Source organism: Xiphophorus hellerii, chromosome 12 (assembly GCF_003331165.1).
Source record: "Xiphophorus hellerii strain 12219 chromosome 12, Xiphophorus_hellerii-4.1, whole genome shotgun sequence".
Lineage (NCBI taxonomy): Eukaryota > Metazoa > Chordata > Actinopteri > Cyprinodontiformes > Poeciliidae > Xiphophorus > Xiphophorus hellerii.
The window spans coordinates 26,482,397-26,496,854 of record NC_045683.1 but is presented as its reverse complement, the minus strand read 5'-3'; the positions used below and the strand labels follow the sequence as shown (position 1 = coordinate 26,496,854).

Genomic DNA, 14,458 nt, shown 5'->3' with positions numbered 1-14,458 from the left:
TTGCTTAGATGTGTTTCTTTATTGAGTTTAATATTAAGTGTGGTGTTTTATGTAGATATCCAGTACACAAATGATCATGTCACACTCCTGCCTCTCCAAGCTAACCCTACTCCCCAAAGCACATCAGCAAGTTTTAAGAACATGCATTACTCCTTCTGCTTTGTTTTGGCATCACATACAGTTCAGAAATAGCTAGCATAAACATGTCAAGAAGGCCTAAAAACCCTAAACGTACCTAATTATTAATCTACCAGTGAATTCCAAATAGTTGGAATGGTTCAAATTATTTCATTTAAAGCATTTAATTCCATATTGTATATTATTGAGAATGATTCCACACTTATTAAGAAGGTTCCAGTGTTTATTTCTGGTTTTTATTTATTTATTGTGATCACTTAATCAGAAAAGTTGGCCTACTGGAAAGTCTGATGATGAATGTACTCAATACTTGGTCCGGCCTCCTTTAGGATAGATTACTGCTTCATTTCTGCACGGCATGGAAGCACTCACTCTCTGCTAAGGTTTTAAAGAGCCCAGGTTGCTCCTGGTGTCTCTTATATTCCTCTGGACAATATCTCACAGATTCTCTATGGGGTTCATGTCATGCTAGCTTGCTGGTTGGTAAAGCTCAGTAGCACCATGGTAATTAAAGCAGGTACTGGTACTTTTAGCAGGCTGCATAGTGGCGCAGTTGGTAACACTATCCTGGGTCCTGGGGATGAGTCTCAGCTTGGGGGCTTTCTGTATGACATTTGCATGTTCTCCCTGTGGATGTGTGGATTATCTCCAGGTACTATGACTTCCTCCCACAGTCCAAAACGTTTAACTGTTAGGTTTACTGTTCTCTCCAAACTGTCCTTAGGTAGGAGTGTGTGCGGGGGTGTGTGTGTGCGGGTGTGGCTGTGTGTCTCTTTGTTGCCCTGTGATGTACTGGTGACCTGTCCAGGGTGTACCCCACCTCTCACCCAATGATCAGTGGAAATAGACATTATTCCACCCCTGGAAGGGACCTTGTTGACGGCTGCACCAACGTTGGACTTCAATCAGAATTATGGACCGGTACCAGCAATGGCAGCGTGGAAACTTCACACTGTCCCTCAAGCAACGGGGACTATGTGTCTCTCTGGACTCTGGGAACTGGATTTCTAAATGACTCCACATCCAAAATGTACTTAATCTGAAACAATGGCTTTACACCAAACCAATTGTCCCCATAACTCAAGTGAGACATTATCTGTGGTTCAAGAGTGATTTAATGTCTTGTAGCTCTTTGTGGTGGTTGTTGAAACTTTGACTCCACAACTACAGTCATTATGAATCTCCTTCAAATGGGATTTACTCCCAGATTTGGTGGCAAAGGTGAGATGGTCAAAACACACAGCTGCAGCAGACACTGTTCCAGCCTTTTTTATTCAACCTAAAAAGGGATCTAGTTGAGCTAATGGATTGATAAATGGCATTTACAACTGGGTCCATATATATTTGGACACTTTTTACCTGTTTACTGAAATATATTCCAATTATAATATAATAGACATGGACATAATGTGCAGCTCTCCATGCAAGTGAAACAAGTCATCATTAAAGTTGTGAAAATATAAAAAAAATCTATCAAAAAAAAAAAAGTACAACATCAGGAGAGGCAAAATCTACAGTTTGGCACATCCTGAAAAGAAAAACAGAAACAAAGAACCGGGTGAACTGAGCAACACAAAAAACACCTGGATGTCCACAGAAGATGAGAGTGGTGGATGAACGCAGAATCGTTTCCATGGTGAAGAAAAACCCCTTCACAACAGCCAACCGAGTGAACAACACTCTCCAGGGGGTAGGCTTGTATCGCAGGCTAACATGAAGAGAAGTCCGCAGGAAAGTACGAAGGGTTCACTGCAAGGTGCAAGCCACTCATAAGCCTCAAAAATAGAAAGGCTTGATAAAAAATTTAAATAAAAAAAGCCAGCATAGTACAGGAAGAACATTCTTTGGACAAATTAAACTGAGATCTACCTCTACCAGATTGCAAAAAGAAAAAAAAGAAAGTATGGAACAACTCATGATCCAAAGTACATCACATCATCTGGCTGCTCTGGAACAATTGTGTTTATTCATGATGTGACACAAGACAGAAGCAGACGAATGAATCCTGAGGTGTTCAGAGACAAACTGTCCAAGTCCAGCTAAATGCAGTCACCTTGAGTCAAAACATTTATCTGTAGATTATGTTGTGAAATATATTCAAGGTAGGCGAGAAAGTGAAAAAGTTTCATCTTAACATCTTTTCCAGTCTTTCAGTTTTTTCCAGTGGTGGAAATTTTTTTTTTCTTAAATGTCAGATGCTACAAATTAAAAGTCGCTTTGGTTTGTAAAAACACCAGAAACCATCTAATAAAGTTACTTAGCTCAACTATCATTTCAGAGAGATGTTAGAAAAGTTCATATTTAACCTCAGACACAGCAAACTCTAATTATGAGATATTTTGAAGAGAAAACCTAAAATGGAACTCATGTAAAATAATTCTTTATCCAGAGTATCTTGAAGCAGCTGATTTTGGCGTAGTAGAATGGAAAATAAATTTTTGAGTCACTTGATCGACATCTGTGGGAGATCCATCAGAAAAAGGAACAAAACTGCGCTGAGGGTTGTTCCTTATATTTTCTTTTTTTTTTTTTTTTTTACTTTAAATTCAGAGTATTGGCCAAGGGCACCAGTCACAACACATTGTCACTATTATTTGTTGTTGTTTTTTGTTGTTTTTGTCCATTTTTATAGCTGAAATTACTGGGATAAAGTAACATTTTAATAATTTTACTAATTACTAACATGCAAGGGCACTGTACGACGGCATATCAGAGCCGTTGCATACAGAAAAAAGGAGGAGGAGTAAGTTATTGCCAAAAAATTATGTTCTAGGAAAAAAAACAAGAAGTTGTCTGAGCTCCAAAAGTTGACAAATCCCACTCTCAAACTTTGAGATTAATCTCAAATTTGAGATTCTGCTCAGTAAAGTTTTAGAAAAAACTTGGAAATTTCTATGTTTCAACGGTGGAAAGATTTTGACTTTTGAAAAACAGAAATTTTCAAAATGTTCTTCTTGAGCACTTCTGAGGTTGAGCTCAAAATTTCAGAAATTGCTCATTTCAGAGTCTACAATGGTCCTAATATGCCATCATACACTGTAATTGGCAAGTTTAAAAGAAATATTCATGGGTTGGGCACCAAAACCGGCTCTTGCCCAGGGCCCCCCCACCACCACCTTCTCAATCCGGCCGTGCATTCAGCGCACCACATGCCTAGAATCTGATGCCGCTGCTGAAAGTGACCAGCCTCTCTGACTCAGATCAGCCTAAACTTTGCAAAACTTACCTGTCCACGCTGATCACACACAGGGTCATGATAGAGGCGGTGCAGCACATCACATCCATGCCGATGAAGATGTTGCAGAACAAGTCCCCAAACAGCCACTTGCCGCCAGTGAGATCTGTCACGATGACGAACGGCATCACCACTATGGCCACTGACAGGTCCGCCACTGCGAGGGACACCAGAAGGTAGTTCGAAGGTTGCCGAAGTTTCTTCACCACGCACACGGCGATCACCACCAGCGTGTTCCCCATCACGGTGACCGCCGTGATCATCGCCAGCATGACCCCGATAATGATCTTCTCCGGGCGCCCGAAATCCAGCAGCTGCTCCCCGCACGACTCGTTCCACTTGGCCGTGGGACTGCTGCCGACCGTGGTGACGGAAACGTTGCTGACCAGAAGCAGAGTGCCATTGATAACTTCGGCAATATCCTCTTTCTTTGCAAAAGTGGGCTCAATTACCGAGGTATTGAACATCACGACAATGACGTTTCCCGGACAGGAGAGCAAGGGACGCCTCGCCAGTGCGCTCCAATTACGCGCATATTTGGGTTTGTGTAACCGGCTCCTGGACACTGCCCGACGGTGTTAGGTCGAACGCTTTTTCAGCCGCACCACATCGCCCAGTGGTGGTGGTCAAGTGATCCGTCTCTAGAGGTTCTTGTAGCTTTCGGGGGATACAAAGACCATCAGTAGAGGAGGAGGGGTGGGGGGAGAGGGAAGCCCCTAAAATTATGGAGCTGCACACGACAAAAAAAAAAAAAAAAAAAAAAAAAAAAAAAGTTGAACCGTCTAAATCTGCCTGCTTCCAGAAAGGTTTTTAAGCTTCTCGGCGCGTCACTTCTGCAAACACGGACAGTCTGGAGAGTTGCGCTGCGCAAACCGCACCTATCCGCGTGACGCATCAGTTGGAGCGCACAGACAGCCTGTCACAGCGGCGCTTTCGGTGTGATCCTCAGAGCTCAGAGTGTGCAACAAAAAAAAAAAAAGACTGAACAGTTTCACAGCGGGTTTCAGCACACGGCTCTATCTGCGCGGGGAATGGAGAATACTGTTTCCCAGAGGGGAAAAATTAAGTCAAAAATATTAAGCAATACGTTGAGGAAGTTTCTTCTTCGGTGTTTGAGGAAGAAACTTGGATTGAGGATGTTTTTCAGTGTATGTTTCTTTTTGATAAAAACAAAATAAATGCTTTTTTTTTTTTTTTTTTTTTGCTTTTATAAAACAATAAAAATATATAAAAAACCAGCTGTGATTAAAAATAAATTTAAAAAATCACACAGTGACAAGCTTTTAATGGCTCCAAACACACAGATTTTCATTATTTCGCTTTTTCGCTCTCAACTGTTTCAAATCATCACATTTAAATATCAGAGAACGACAGCCTGAGTTAACAACGCGTAAACATTTTTATCATTTATTAAGGGAATATGCCATCCAAACCAAGTTGGCAGAGTGGGGGTGGGTTTTCTTTTTATCTTTTTTTCAATCCAGGAACATTGGAGGATTTTTGATGACCATGTACATTTTTTTATTTTTTTATTTTTTTTTAATTATGCCGCAGCATTTTAATCGGATTTAAGTCCGGACTTGTCTAGGTCACTCTAAATACTTTATTTATTTATTTCATTTTTGAGCAGATCAGAGGAGGACTTGCTGATGTGCTTTGGATCATTGTCCAGCTGTATAAGCCAACTGTGGTTGTTGAGATTAATGGTAGGAACTGATGAGAGTTTCACTGTTCTTTTTCTCTGAAATGCTGCGTTTGCTCGTGGACAGCATCAATGTGTTTTTTGGGGAATATGTTAAATGAGCTCTTGTCTTCTCTTTGGCGTTTGGAGCTCTGCCTTTTAATGTCGTTTTTTTTGCCCAGTTACTTTCTTACTGTTGAATCATAAACTCTGACCTTAACCGAGCCCTGCCCGGCTTTAGATGCTCTGGGTTCTTTTGTGACCTCCAAAATGAGTCGGAGATTTTGTTCTTGGAATGATTTCAGGAGGCTATATTCACTCCTGGGAAGATTTACTAGTATTCCTTCTCTTCTCCTGTGGATAAATGGATCTCACTGTGTTTCACTGAAGTTTCAAAACTACAGAAATCGATTTGTAACCCAGCACAGAGCTGCAGATTTCAGTGACTTTGTTTTGCTTCTTTTAGATCCCTTCGCCTACTTCGTGTTGCCAGACAGGTTCTACCTGTGTGATTTCTTGATTCTACAGATCGGTTAATCACAGTTAACCAATGGCTTACTAAGGGGGCAATTACTTTTTTCATAAATGTTGTTTTTGGAGCATGATTCCCTTTTTGAATGAAATCCTCATTTGAAGTTGCGGTTTTTATTTTAGTACGGTACTCTAAAATTAAAAACTAAAATAAAACCGTAGTTTTATTGAATAATTTGGTGACCTGAAATCTGTAAGTGGGAAAATACATTTTCACAGCAACTTGTCATTGTGCTACCACTTTAGAACAATGCTCTACTTTGTATTGGCCAACCGCAAAATTCTTAAAATACAAATAGAAGTGGTTGTAAACGGCAAAATGTGAAAAGGTTCGACTGTTGTCTTCTCAAGGTTATGCTAAACAAACTCCAGGGCTTAACAGAGCTTTCTTTGTACATTGTGTAGGAATAATGTACATGAAAGTGTTTTGTAAAACAATCCAGCTTTTCCCTCGTACGTTTTGTTTTTTGGAGGAGAGAAAAGTGAATTAAGCTCTTGATATTTTGGCAAAAACTAAAAACAGCATAAAGCACTTGTTTATAAATAAATAATACAAAGTTAAGCAGAAGCATATTTCCCTCAGGAGTTCAGTGGTTCTTCAACTTTGCGTGCATTTGCTTTTCATGGTTGCCTCCTCGATTTCAAGCACTCACAGCAAATCAAATGAGAAAACCCAGATCTAAACGGTGGGAGACACTCAGAACACGGGATAAATATCCTAAGCACCTTGGCGGCTCATATCACAGTCTAAACACCAGAAGCAATGGAGGTTTTTTTCCCCCTCCTCTTCCCGACTACAGAGTGGCCTGTGCTGTATCCCCCAAATTTCCCTTTTTCCCTGTCATGGTTGTCCATCCCCAGATCCCAAACACTGCAGCCTACATGCCTCTTACTCACCATTACCCTCTGTGACTGACAGTTCAGTGATGATTGTCACATCAAATTAGCTCTGTTGACCACTGGCAGTTTCAGCTAGGCCTGGTGCTGGTAGGGAAATCCATCCCGTTCAAGCTAAGCACAGCAGCAAAATCTAGATGTCAGCAGAGATAGGTCAAGACTCTCCTGAAGCCTCCGAGGCGAGCTCCCAGCGCTTATGTTAAACAACCTGTCACTGTGTCAGTGACTCTCTCAGGGACTGCTGTAGGACTCGTACCAAAAGAGATTAAATGTGCACGTGATAATTAGAGATATGGAGAAAGCATTAAATGAAACCGATATACATCTTGCTTCTCCTTCTCACCCTGCTAAACTTTGGACGACAGTCCTTCTTTTGAGTTGCTGAACTGCTGGGTTGTTTCTTCATCCTTTTTGGTACAAAAAGCTGGATACGTTTTACCCAAACGCTGATGTTGTCGATTAAAATTTGACAAAAGCCTCAAAATCTGACTTCTTGTCACCAAACGAGAAATTGCTATGTCTTACCAACATCAGATCTGAACTCCACCAAACTTTCTGGCTGTCATTAGACGGCCGCTAATCAGATTTACAAATTAATTTGTAAATTATCTGAAGAAGAAGATGTGTTTTATTTTAGACTCACTTTATAACATACAATCTTCAAACTGTGTTCCTTCACCAATAATTTGCTGGAATCAAAATCTATACGAGAATCTACAGTATATCTATACAAAATCTTGTACGAGAGGTTTTCACAACTTGGATTGTAGTACTCAGTAATAATTGACAGGAAGTGGGTGCAGTGTCGTTGCTCCACCCAAGTTTTTACAGGAATTTTGTCTAATTTGTATAATTTTAAATGTTTTTATAAAGAAAGTAAAATTGGACACTGAGGCAGTCGATGACAGAGTCAAAATATCCTGGAAATGTGTACTTCCCTCTGTAACCCTGAGAAGATAAAACAGTTAAAGAAAAACGTAAGGATTGATCATTCATTTTAACCCAACTATTACTTGCTCATTAATAAAGATAATAACATCTTCTTTTCAAAGTATTTTGCCTCAGTTGTGAAGGTGTGGGTTCCATGTGTGTTTATATTTTGATTATTTGATGATTTTCTTATATCATGCATCTCCTCCTTCCTCTGTAATTACTTCCAGTTGTTCCTCATCCTATGATCACCCTGTTGTGCATATATTTTCTCACCTGTGTCATTGTTGGCTGCTGGATATTTATGTCAACCTCTGCTCTGTCCTTTCTTGTCTCAGTTATCCATTTTGTGGCACTTTGCGTCTTCCTCAACATAAGCAGATCATGACACATTCTCTGTAGTCTTAACGCAAGACAGTCACTTTACTCCATTTTTGGGTTGAAACCCCAAGCAAGTCTGCTGGATCAAACCCATAATCCAACCCTGTTATGATAAATCAATCCAAGCCTGGAATAATTAGCCCAGGACAAAATTGGCATTTGGGAGCGTGGGAGTTTTGAGAACCTTCCCCATTCGTCTTTTTTTTCTATTTCATAACGCTTATTTAATCAGCTACAATCTCTAAAATGGTCTTTTTAATGTCTACGGTCTGTATCAACACAGTCCTGCTCTCCATCACCATCATCATCATCATCATCAGCCCCTCAGCAGCAACGTTGTACCCCATCAGGTAAAACAAAGGCTGCGTTTGCTTTGCATTGTCCTGACTTGACAAAGATATACTATGGTGTGATTCCATATTAGATTCTTGATGACTGTGGGTTATTGTTACTCCATCTGGTTTAATTATGCTAAGTGTGTGAAAATCTTGTTCCATGTCCCCGTCTTTAACTTTGAGCACCTACCCCTCCAAAGGTCTCTGCACGGCCTTGTTGCCTGGTTGAGTCACCTCCTTCCAAATGTGAGCATGAGTAAGGCAGCTGTCTTTCTTGGCATCAAATTACAGAGCCTGTTTTTGTCCCCATACCTTTGAAAATTCCCCAGATGTGTTTTTGGGTCAACCAGTACGGTCACCAGTACCGTCATAATGTTCCATGTGGGTCTATGTGACTTTTCCAGATTCTTTCTTAAGGGGTTATAAGAACATTGATGAAATCAAAACACTAGAAAATCATGTTCTCTCAATGAGATAAATGGGGCTAATATAGGGAGAGAATATTTAAAAAAAATAAATATAATAACTCAAACACGCGGCATTAGACATAGGAATCTGACACAGACGAGCATAATGTGAGTAGTCAGTGAGTTGCAGTTCACCGTCTGTTAATGTGGGTTATGGCTAAAGGCAGACAAGTGAAGATCGCCTCTCTTCATAGGCCAGGAGTGAGACAGACATGAGTTATCTTGTTTTCTTGGCAGCAAATTGCGGTTTTCCGAACATGACCTTAATGAAATGACACATTCAAGCACCAGGCCACAAGCTAGGGCACAACCAGGTAATTTCATCATGACAACAAAATGTAAGTGAGGAGCAGAAGAGAAAAACACATTTGTTTTAGAAGTGGCTAGCAACAGAAAGAGAGTCCTCTTCTGCTTATAAATTGTTTTTCTTTCAAGTGTTGTACGTAGGCGACCATAGGAGTCGTCTCATTCTCTGTCTTTTTAAACCTGCGTATCCATCCATCCGTTGTCGAACACGGTTAACCTGGCAGGATCGCGAGGGGGCCTGGTGTCTACCTCCAGCAGTCATTGGACGAGAGGCAGGGTACAGAGACAGACAGGATGAACCACCAGGCTCACACACACACTCACAACTGCAACTTTATAGAGAGACCAATTAACTGGTGATGGGCTATCTGAAGCCAGGCTTCGAGGTGTGTACCGAGTAATTTTGCGTGTCAGTTTTCAAAATAAAAGCACGACGAGCCGTGCCGCGTCATGGGTTATTGTATTTGATCGCGCATCAGAGGAGTATTTGTCTTCAGCAGGGGCCGAAATAAAAGGAGCCCTTTATGGTTCATGTGTTTTAACGATTTTGATGATGGCACTCATCAAAATGTAATGCTTGTTACCGGTTTTCTCAGTTGTTGATTATGGTATATTTTGTGACTTTATATTTGTGTGTTTTTTATTATGTAAAGCACTTTGAAACTGTATTGTTGCTGAAATGTGCTACACAAATAAACTTGATTGAAATGGAGCCAGCAAGAAGAAACAATCTGACATCTGGGAATTCTTGAGATATATGGAAGCCCGTTTCTGCCACTCTGTTAAAAAAGTAAATAAATAATCTCATTATAATGAGATAGTATCTCAAAATAATGAGTTAGTATTATATCTATCTCATTTTAATGAGATAGTATCTCAAAACAACGAGATCCTATCTCATTATAATGAGATCCTATCTCATTATTTTGAGGGTTTTTTTTTTTTTTAACAGAGTGGCAGAAACGGGCTTCCATAGAGATGATCACTCACAAGATTCTTACATAAAAATAATGAACACCTTCACCTCCACAATTCTCACCTTCTTGAAATTTCCACTATTTCTTTGTTCTGCAAAGATATATCAGTCTTGCACAGCAGAAACAGACTTAAAGCTGTTGGGAGAGTAAAATTCTGGCCTGATGAGTAAAAATATAAGGGATCAGATCAGAGAGCCAATAGGAATCCAAGAAAAAGAGAATTTTTGAAGAATTTTAGTTTTTCAAGAGGCAAATCAAATCTCAAACAATACTGTCTGCCCCAACAAGCACCGCACTCCGAATACACTAAAACAAATGTCTATTGTCAAATCAGTCAATGACAAAAGAAAACAGCCACTGACAGTCAACATATACCAGGATTGGCTACAAATAATTTTAATAACTAAAAAAGCTTAGTTAAATAAGATTTAATTGACTCTCCTGTTACTAAACATGAGTTTGACAAACACTTTGTGACAATATTGCGTTTATTAATTTTGTTATGTATGTCTATCTGAGTGACAAGGCTGCCACAGTTTCAACAGCAGATGTCACTAGTGAGAAATGAATGAACCACCGAGTAATGAACCTTTGGGTAAAGCAATGGGCTGGGAAGCTTCATTGCTTCACGAGGCGACATTTGGCCATCAATTAACCTTCCTGGACATGTACAGGGAGAACATACAACCTTCACGCAGGAAAACCACAAGCCAGGATATGAAACCAAGATTTTTTTTACTGCAAGGCAACAGTACCACCAACTGCACCACTGTGCAGCCCAAACCCTGCTTGTCTCTACGTCAGCGCTTCTCAATTCAGGTCCTCAGACCCCCCTGCCCTGCATGTTTTAGGTGTTTCCCTTCTGGATTGAATCTGTGAGTGATTAACAGCCTTCTGCAGCACCTGATGGTCATGCAATCATTTGAATCAGCGGTTCTGGAATAAAGGCACATCTAAAACAATGCAGAGCAGAGGGGCCTGAGGACTGGAATTGAGAAGCGCTGCTCTACATCAAAGCAGCTCCTGAAGAGGTAATGCTTGAAAATTAACGTAACACAAATTGTTTGCAGAGAAACTGACAGTATCTGACTAAGGAGCTTGAGTGTATACACAAAAGGAAAAAATAAGAGTGAACTTGTTGAAATTCTGAGTAATCCTTGAAAACTGTATCAGTGTCAAAGTAAATGAAACAAAAAGAGATTTCCAGCACCTGTTATCTGAACTGGTCACAAAAACATGCCAAAGTCAATACCATGTTAAAAATCAATTTAACTACAGCAGCTATTGTTTACCAACAATATTCAGATATTGTTGGTAAAATAGTATCATGGTGTATATTTTAGTGGCTGTCAAGACATTTTTCAATCAGAGTTTGAATGGATCTATTTAATCCAAGTGTCAGAGATGAAGATTATCTCCTAACTGTGGTTTGTATATTTGTGAAGAGTACAGAAGTAAATGAATAATAAAAGTATGCATGTATGTTTATCAAACAGCTTCTTTCACATGAAAATGCTGCCATAATTATAGTAAGAAAGTGTAGAACTGTGTGAATGGTCACTAGCAGTGTGTGAATTTAGTATCTTTTAAAGGCCCAGAAACGGGGCCAGAATTCAGCAACTAAAGCAAAACACCTTTCCTTGCAAGCAGCTGAAGACTTTTGGAATTTTTCAAAAATAACTTTTGATTTGGAAAACTATAATGTGACTGACTGTTTCACGATTTACTCTATTCAATGCAGTTACAATTGGGGAGCTATTCCAGAGGTTTACAATTTTCAAGTTACGCACATATATGAAACAATCTAAAAGTAGAATTACTAACATCTTTCTATTTGTAGGACCAGCTGGAGAACATTGTAAATCAGGGGTGTCCACAAAATGTTTTTCTCAGGTGGGTCAAAATTGACAGGTCAAAACTGCTTGCGGAATGAAAATAAAAATAGGGGAATAATAAAATCAAGCAATTAAACTTGTCTGATTTTGTTGTTTGCTGTTGAAAACAAATGTTGTTCATTGTAAATTCAAAAATGTAAATGGTTTTGCACATTTGGTGTATTAAGATGAAGGCAACAAGTCTTCAGTTTTTGATTGTTCATATTTTTTTTCTGTTGATTTGAGTCACTTTCTTTAAAAACACTTGTTATATTCTGCCAAGTTTAATGAATTAATTAAAAGCTGATTGGGGTGTAGCAAAGGCAGCTTTTCAGCTTTTCTCTAAATACATGTGGTTCTACTTATTATAAAAGCTTGGTTATAAAAAGACAAATACTTTGTGTTATACTTTTTTTTTTTTTTTTAATTTGTAAGATAATTATGTTGGTAAAAACTTTTACCCTGATTTAAAAATAAATAGTTTGGACAGGCCAGATTTGTATCACTCTTGAATTGCAGTTGGTGGGCCACACAAAATCACTCAAATGGCCAATAATGACCTCCGGGCCGCACTTTGTACACCAACTGCAATATAGATGTAATATACAGTAGATGGGAAGCTATATTTTGCATGTACTCAAACCCACAAAACCAAATTCTATCCAGGTTGCGCCGGTGTTGTCCACTAGAGGGCAACAGAGCACTTTATTCAAAAATTTGATTGACAGATGGCGTAAACCAATGCCTTACTGCAGAATGTTTGGGTGAACCAATAGGATATCAGGTGGGCGGGTCCAACAGAACGCGAGACTAACGAGTCTGTCAGATTGAACAGCGTCTAATTGAACACCTGGTGAGACGGAGCAAAATAGACGTACACGGATTTCCCATATTACTGTAAGTTTTTGAAAGTAATTGTAATATCTAGATGTGTTTAAATGCTTAAAGTGTAGCCCGAATCTCGTCTACATGTAATTTCAAGCGGTTAAGAGCGTGTTTAGACTTGTTCTTTAACACGTGGATAGGTTAGCTAGCGGAGGTAAATTTTCTCTTTGCCGAAGTGGAAAATTCTCAGTCTTTGGGAGTTTATTTTACTTTGCTGATTTAAAAAACTAGTTTGTTCCACACGACATTTATGTCATTCACTAGATAATAAGACCATAAAGTGTGAACTCTGAATGTACGTGTTTTTAATAGTTCAGCACTTCGGCGCCTTCCTGTGTGGCTAATTAATATTAAGGGTAGAAGAACAGAGATTGTAGCTAAAATGGCTTTTTTTAAAAACCAGGCCAATAGGAGTTAAGGTCTATCTAATTTTTCCTGTTTCGCAACACAAAGGTATTATAGCTAAATTATTAAATATTATAATTCAAATGAGAAAAACAAATTGGTCCGTAGTCCCGTTTAGACCGCTCTCCCGTTCCTGAGTTTATCGTTGTCCATGGGCTCAGGAAGCTCGCGCGACAAGGAAGGAACGTGAGCGTTAAAATCTAATGAAATAAATAAGAGTTTTGCGTTCATTACTGTTTGGCAAGTTGTTGCATTAATTTTGCTGTAAGCAAACGGTAATTCATGTACCACTTGCGACCTCATAATATTTCCCCGTTTCCCCTCCTCGCGTGGTTTACAATGGAGGGGATTTCCACTCGTGGGATGTGGGGTTATAACTTATGAGCTCGACTGTCGAACAAAAAGTTTAATTGCTCAGGTGACCCCAATCTTTGAGGGGAAAGAGGCATCAAATGCCCCCATTTGCCTCCGTTTCTTCACTTTCCCTGCTGTCATCTTCATCTGTTTCTGTAATAATTTTGCCAGCTTTTAGAAGTTGCTACATTCCTGTGGAAGACTGATCCTGCCAAAATTGGTAATAAAAATAGAAGTTAATAAATGGCTTGATAAAGTAATTAATGAGGAAAATTGCATCCAAGAAATACAAAATGAGAACTTTCCTAACTTACAGCTTAGATCTTGATTATTACCAGTAGGAGAGAAGCTGACTCTGAATGTCAGCCTACTAGGCTCCCATCCAATACCCTTACCCTTTTGTCACTTTATCTCAAAGAAAGAGCCAGAAGGAATACCAAAAGGGAATATGAGGAACAAAGAAGAAATCTGTAAATTAAAGGACAACAAAGAAAACGGGAAAGAAGAAAATGCAGAGGGAAGTAGAGAAAATAAACATATGATGGAAAAAAGTGACTGTAAATATTGAATTCATACAGAATGTTGGGGGAAATTAGAAAATAAAGGAAACTGAAACTGACTTCCCCCTCTGAGTTGTTGACGAAAGCTAAGTGTTGTCGGCATAACGTCCAATTTTCAAGTTTGGCCCGTGGGGATTTTATTGATTGATGATAATGCCTGGGTTTTCATCGTTTTGGGGGGGACCAATAAGCATTCTTAAAATGACCGGCGCGATGCCTGGAGTACGGCAGCCTTTCTCCTCCGGATGCTGCTGGTTCAGAGTGAACGGCGGGAAGAGCGCTGCGGAAGTATTTATACAGGTGAGCGGATAGACTGAACACGGCGGGTTTACTATCATCTCATCATATGCTGTCAGAAGAGCATACATGCAGTGAGTACGCATGCCTGCGCATTAAGAAGTCCGACCTTCACAACGAAAATAATAAACTGTTTTCAGTGATAACTAGATAGATATACATGCATTGTCGTGGTTTAAAAGTGTATGTAAAGCAGGGACTAACT

General features: G+C 39.5%; 1 protein-coding gene across 1 annotated transcript in view; it reads right to left on the bottom strand.

The window, feature by feature from the left end:
• Positions 1-4,527, bottom strand: part of htr7c (5-hydroxytryptamine (serotonin) receptor 7c) — a 36,367-nt gene extending 31,840 nt beyond the window's left edge. Inside the window, exon 1 of the mRNA XM_032579565.1 lies at positions 3,365-4,527. Within this exon, the coding sequence (XP_032435456.1) occupies positions 3,365-3,840 (476 nt within the window). The 5' untranslated portion in view covers positions 3,841-4,527. The remainder of the gene's footprint in view (positions 1-3,364) is intronic.
• Positions 4,528-14,458: the final 9,931 nt, after the last annotated feature.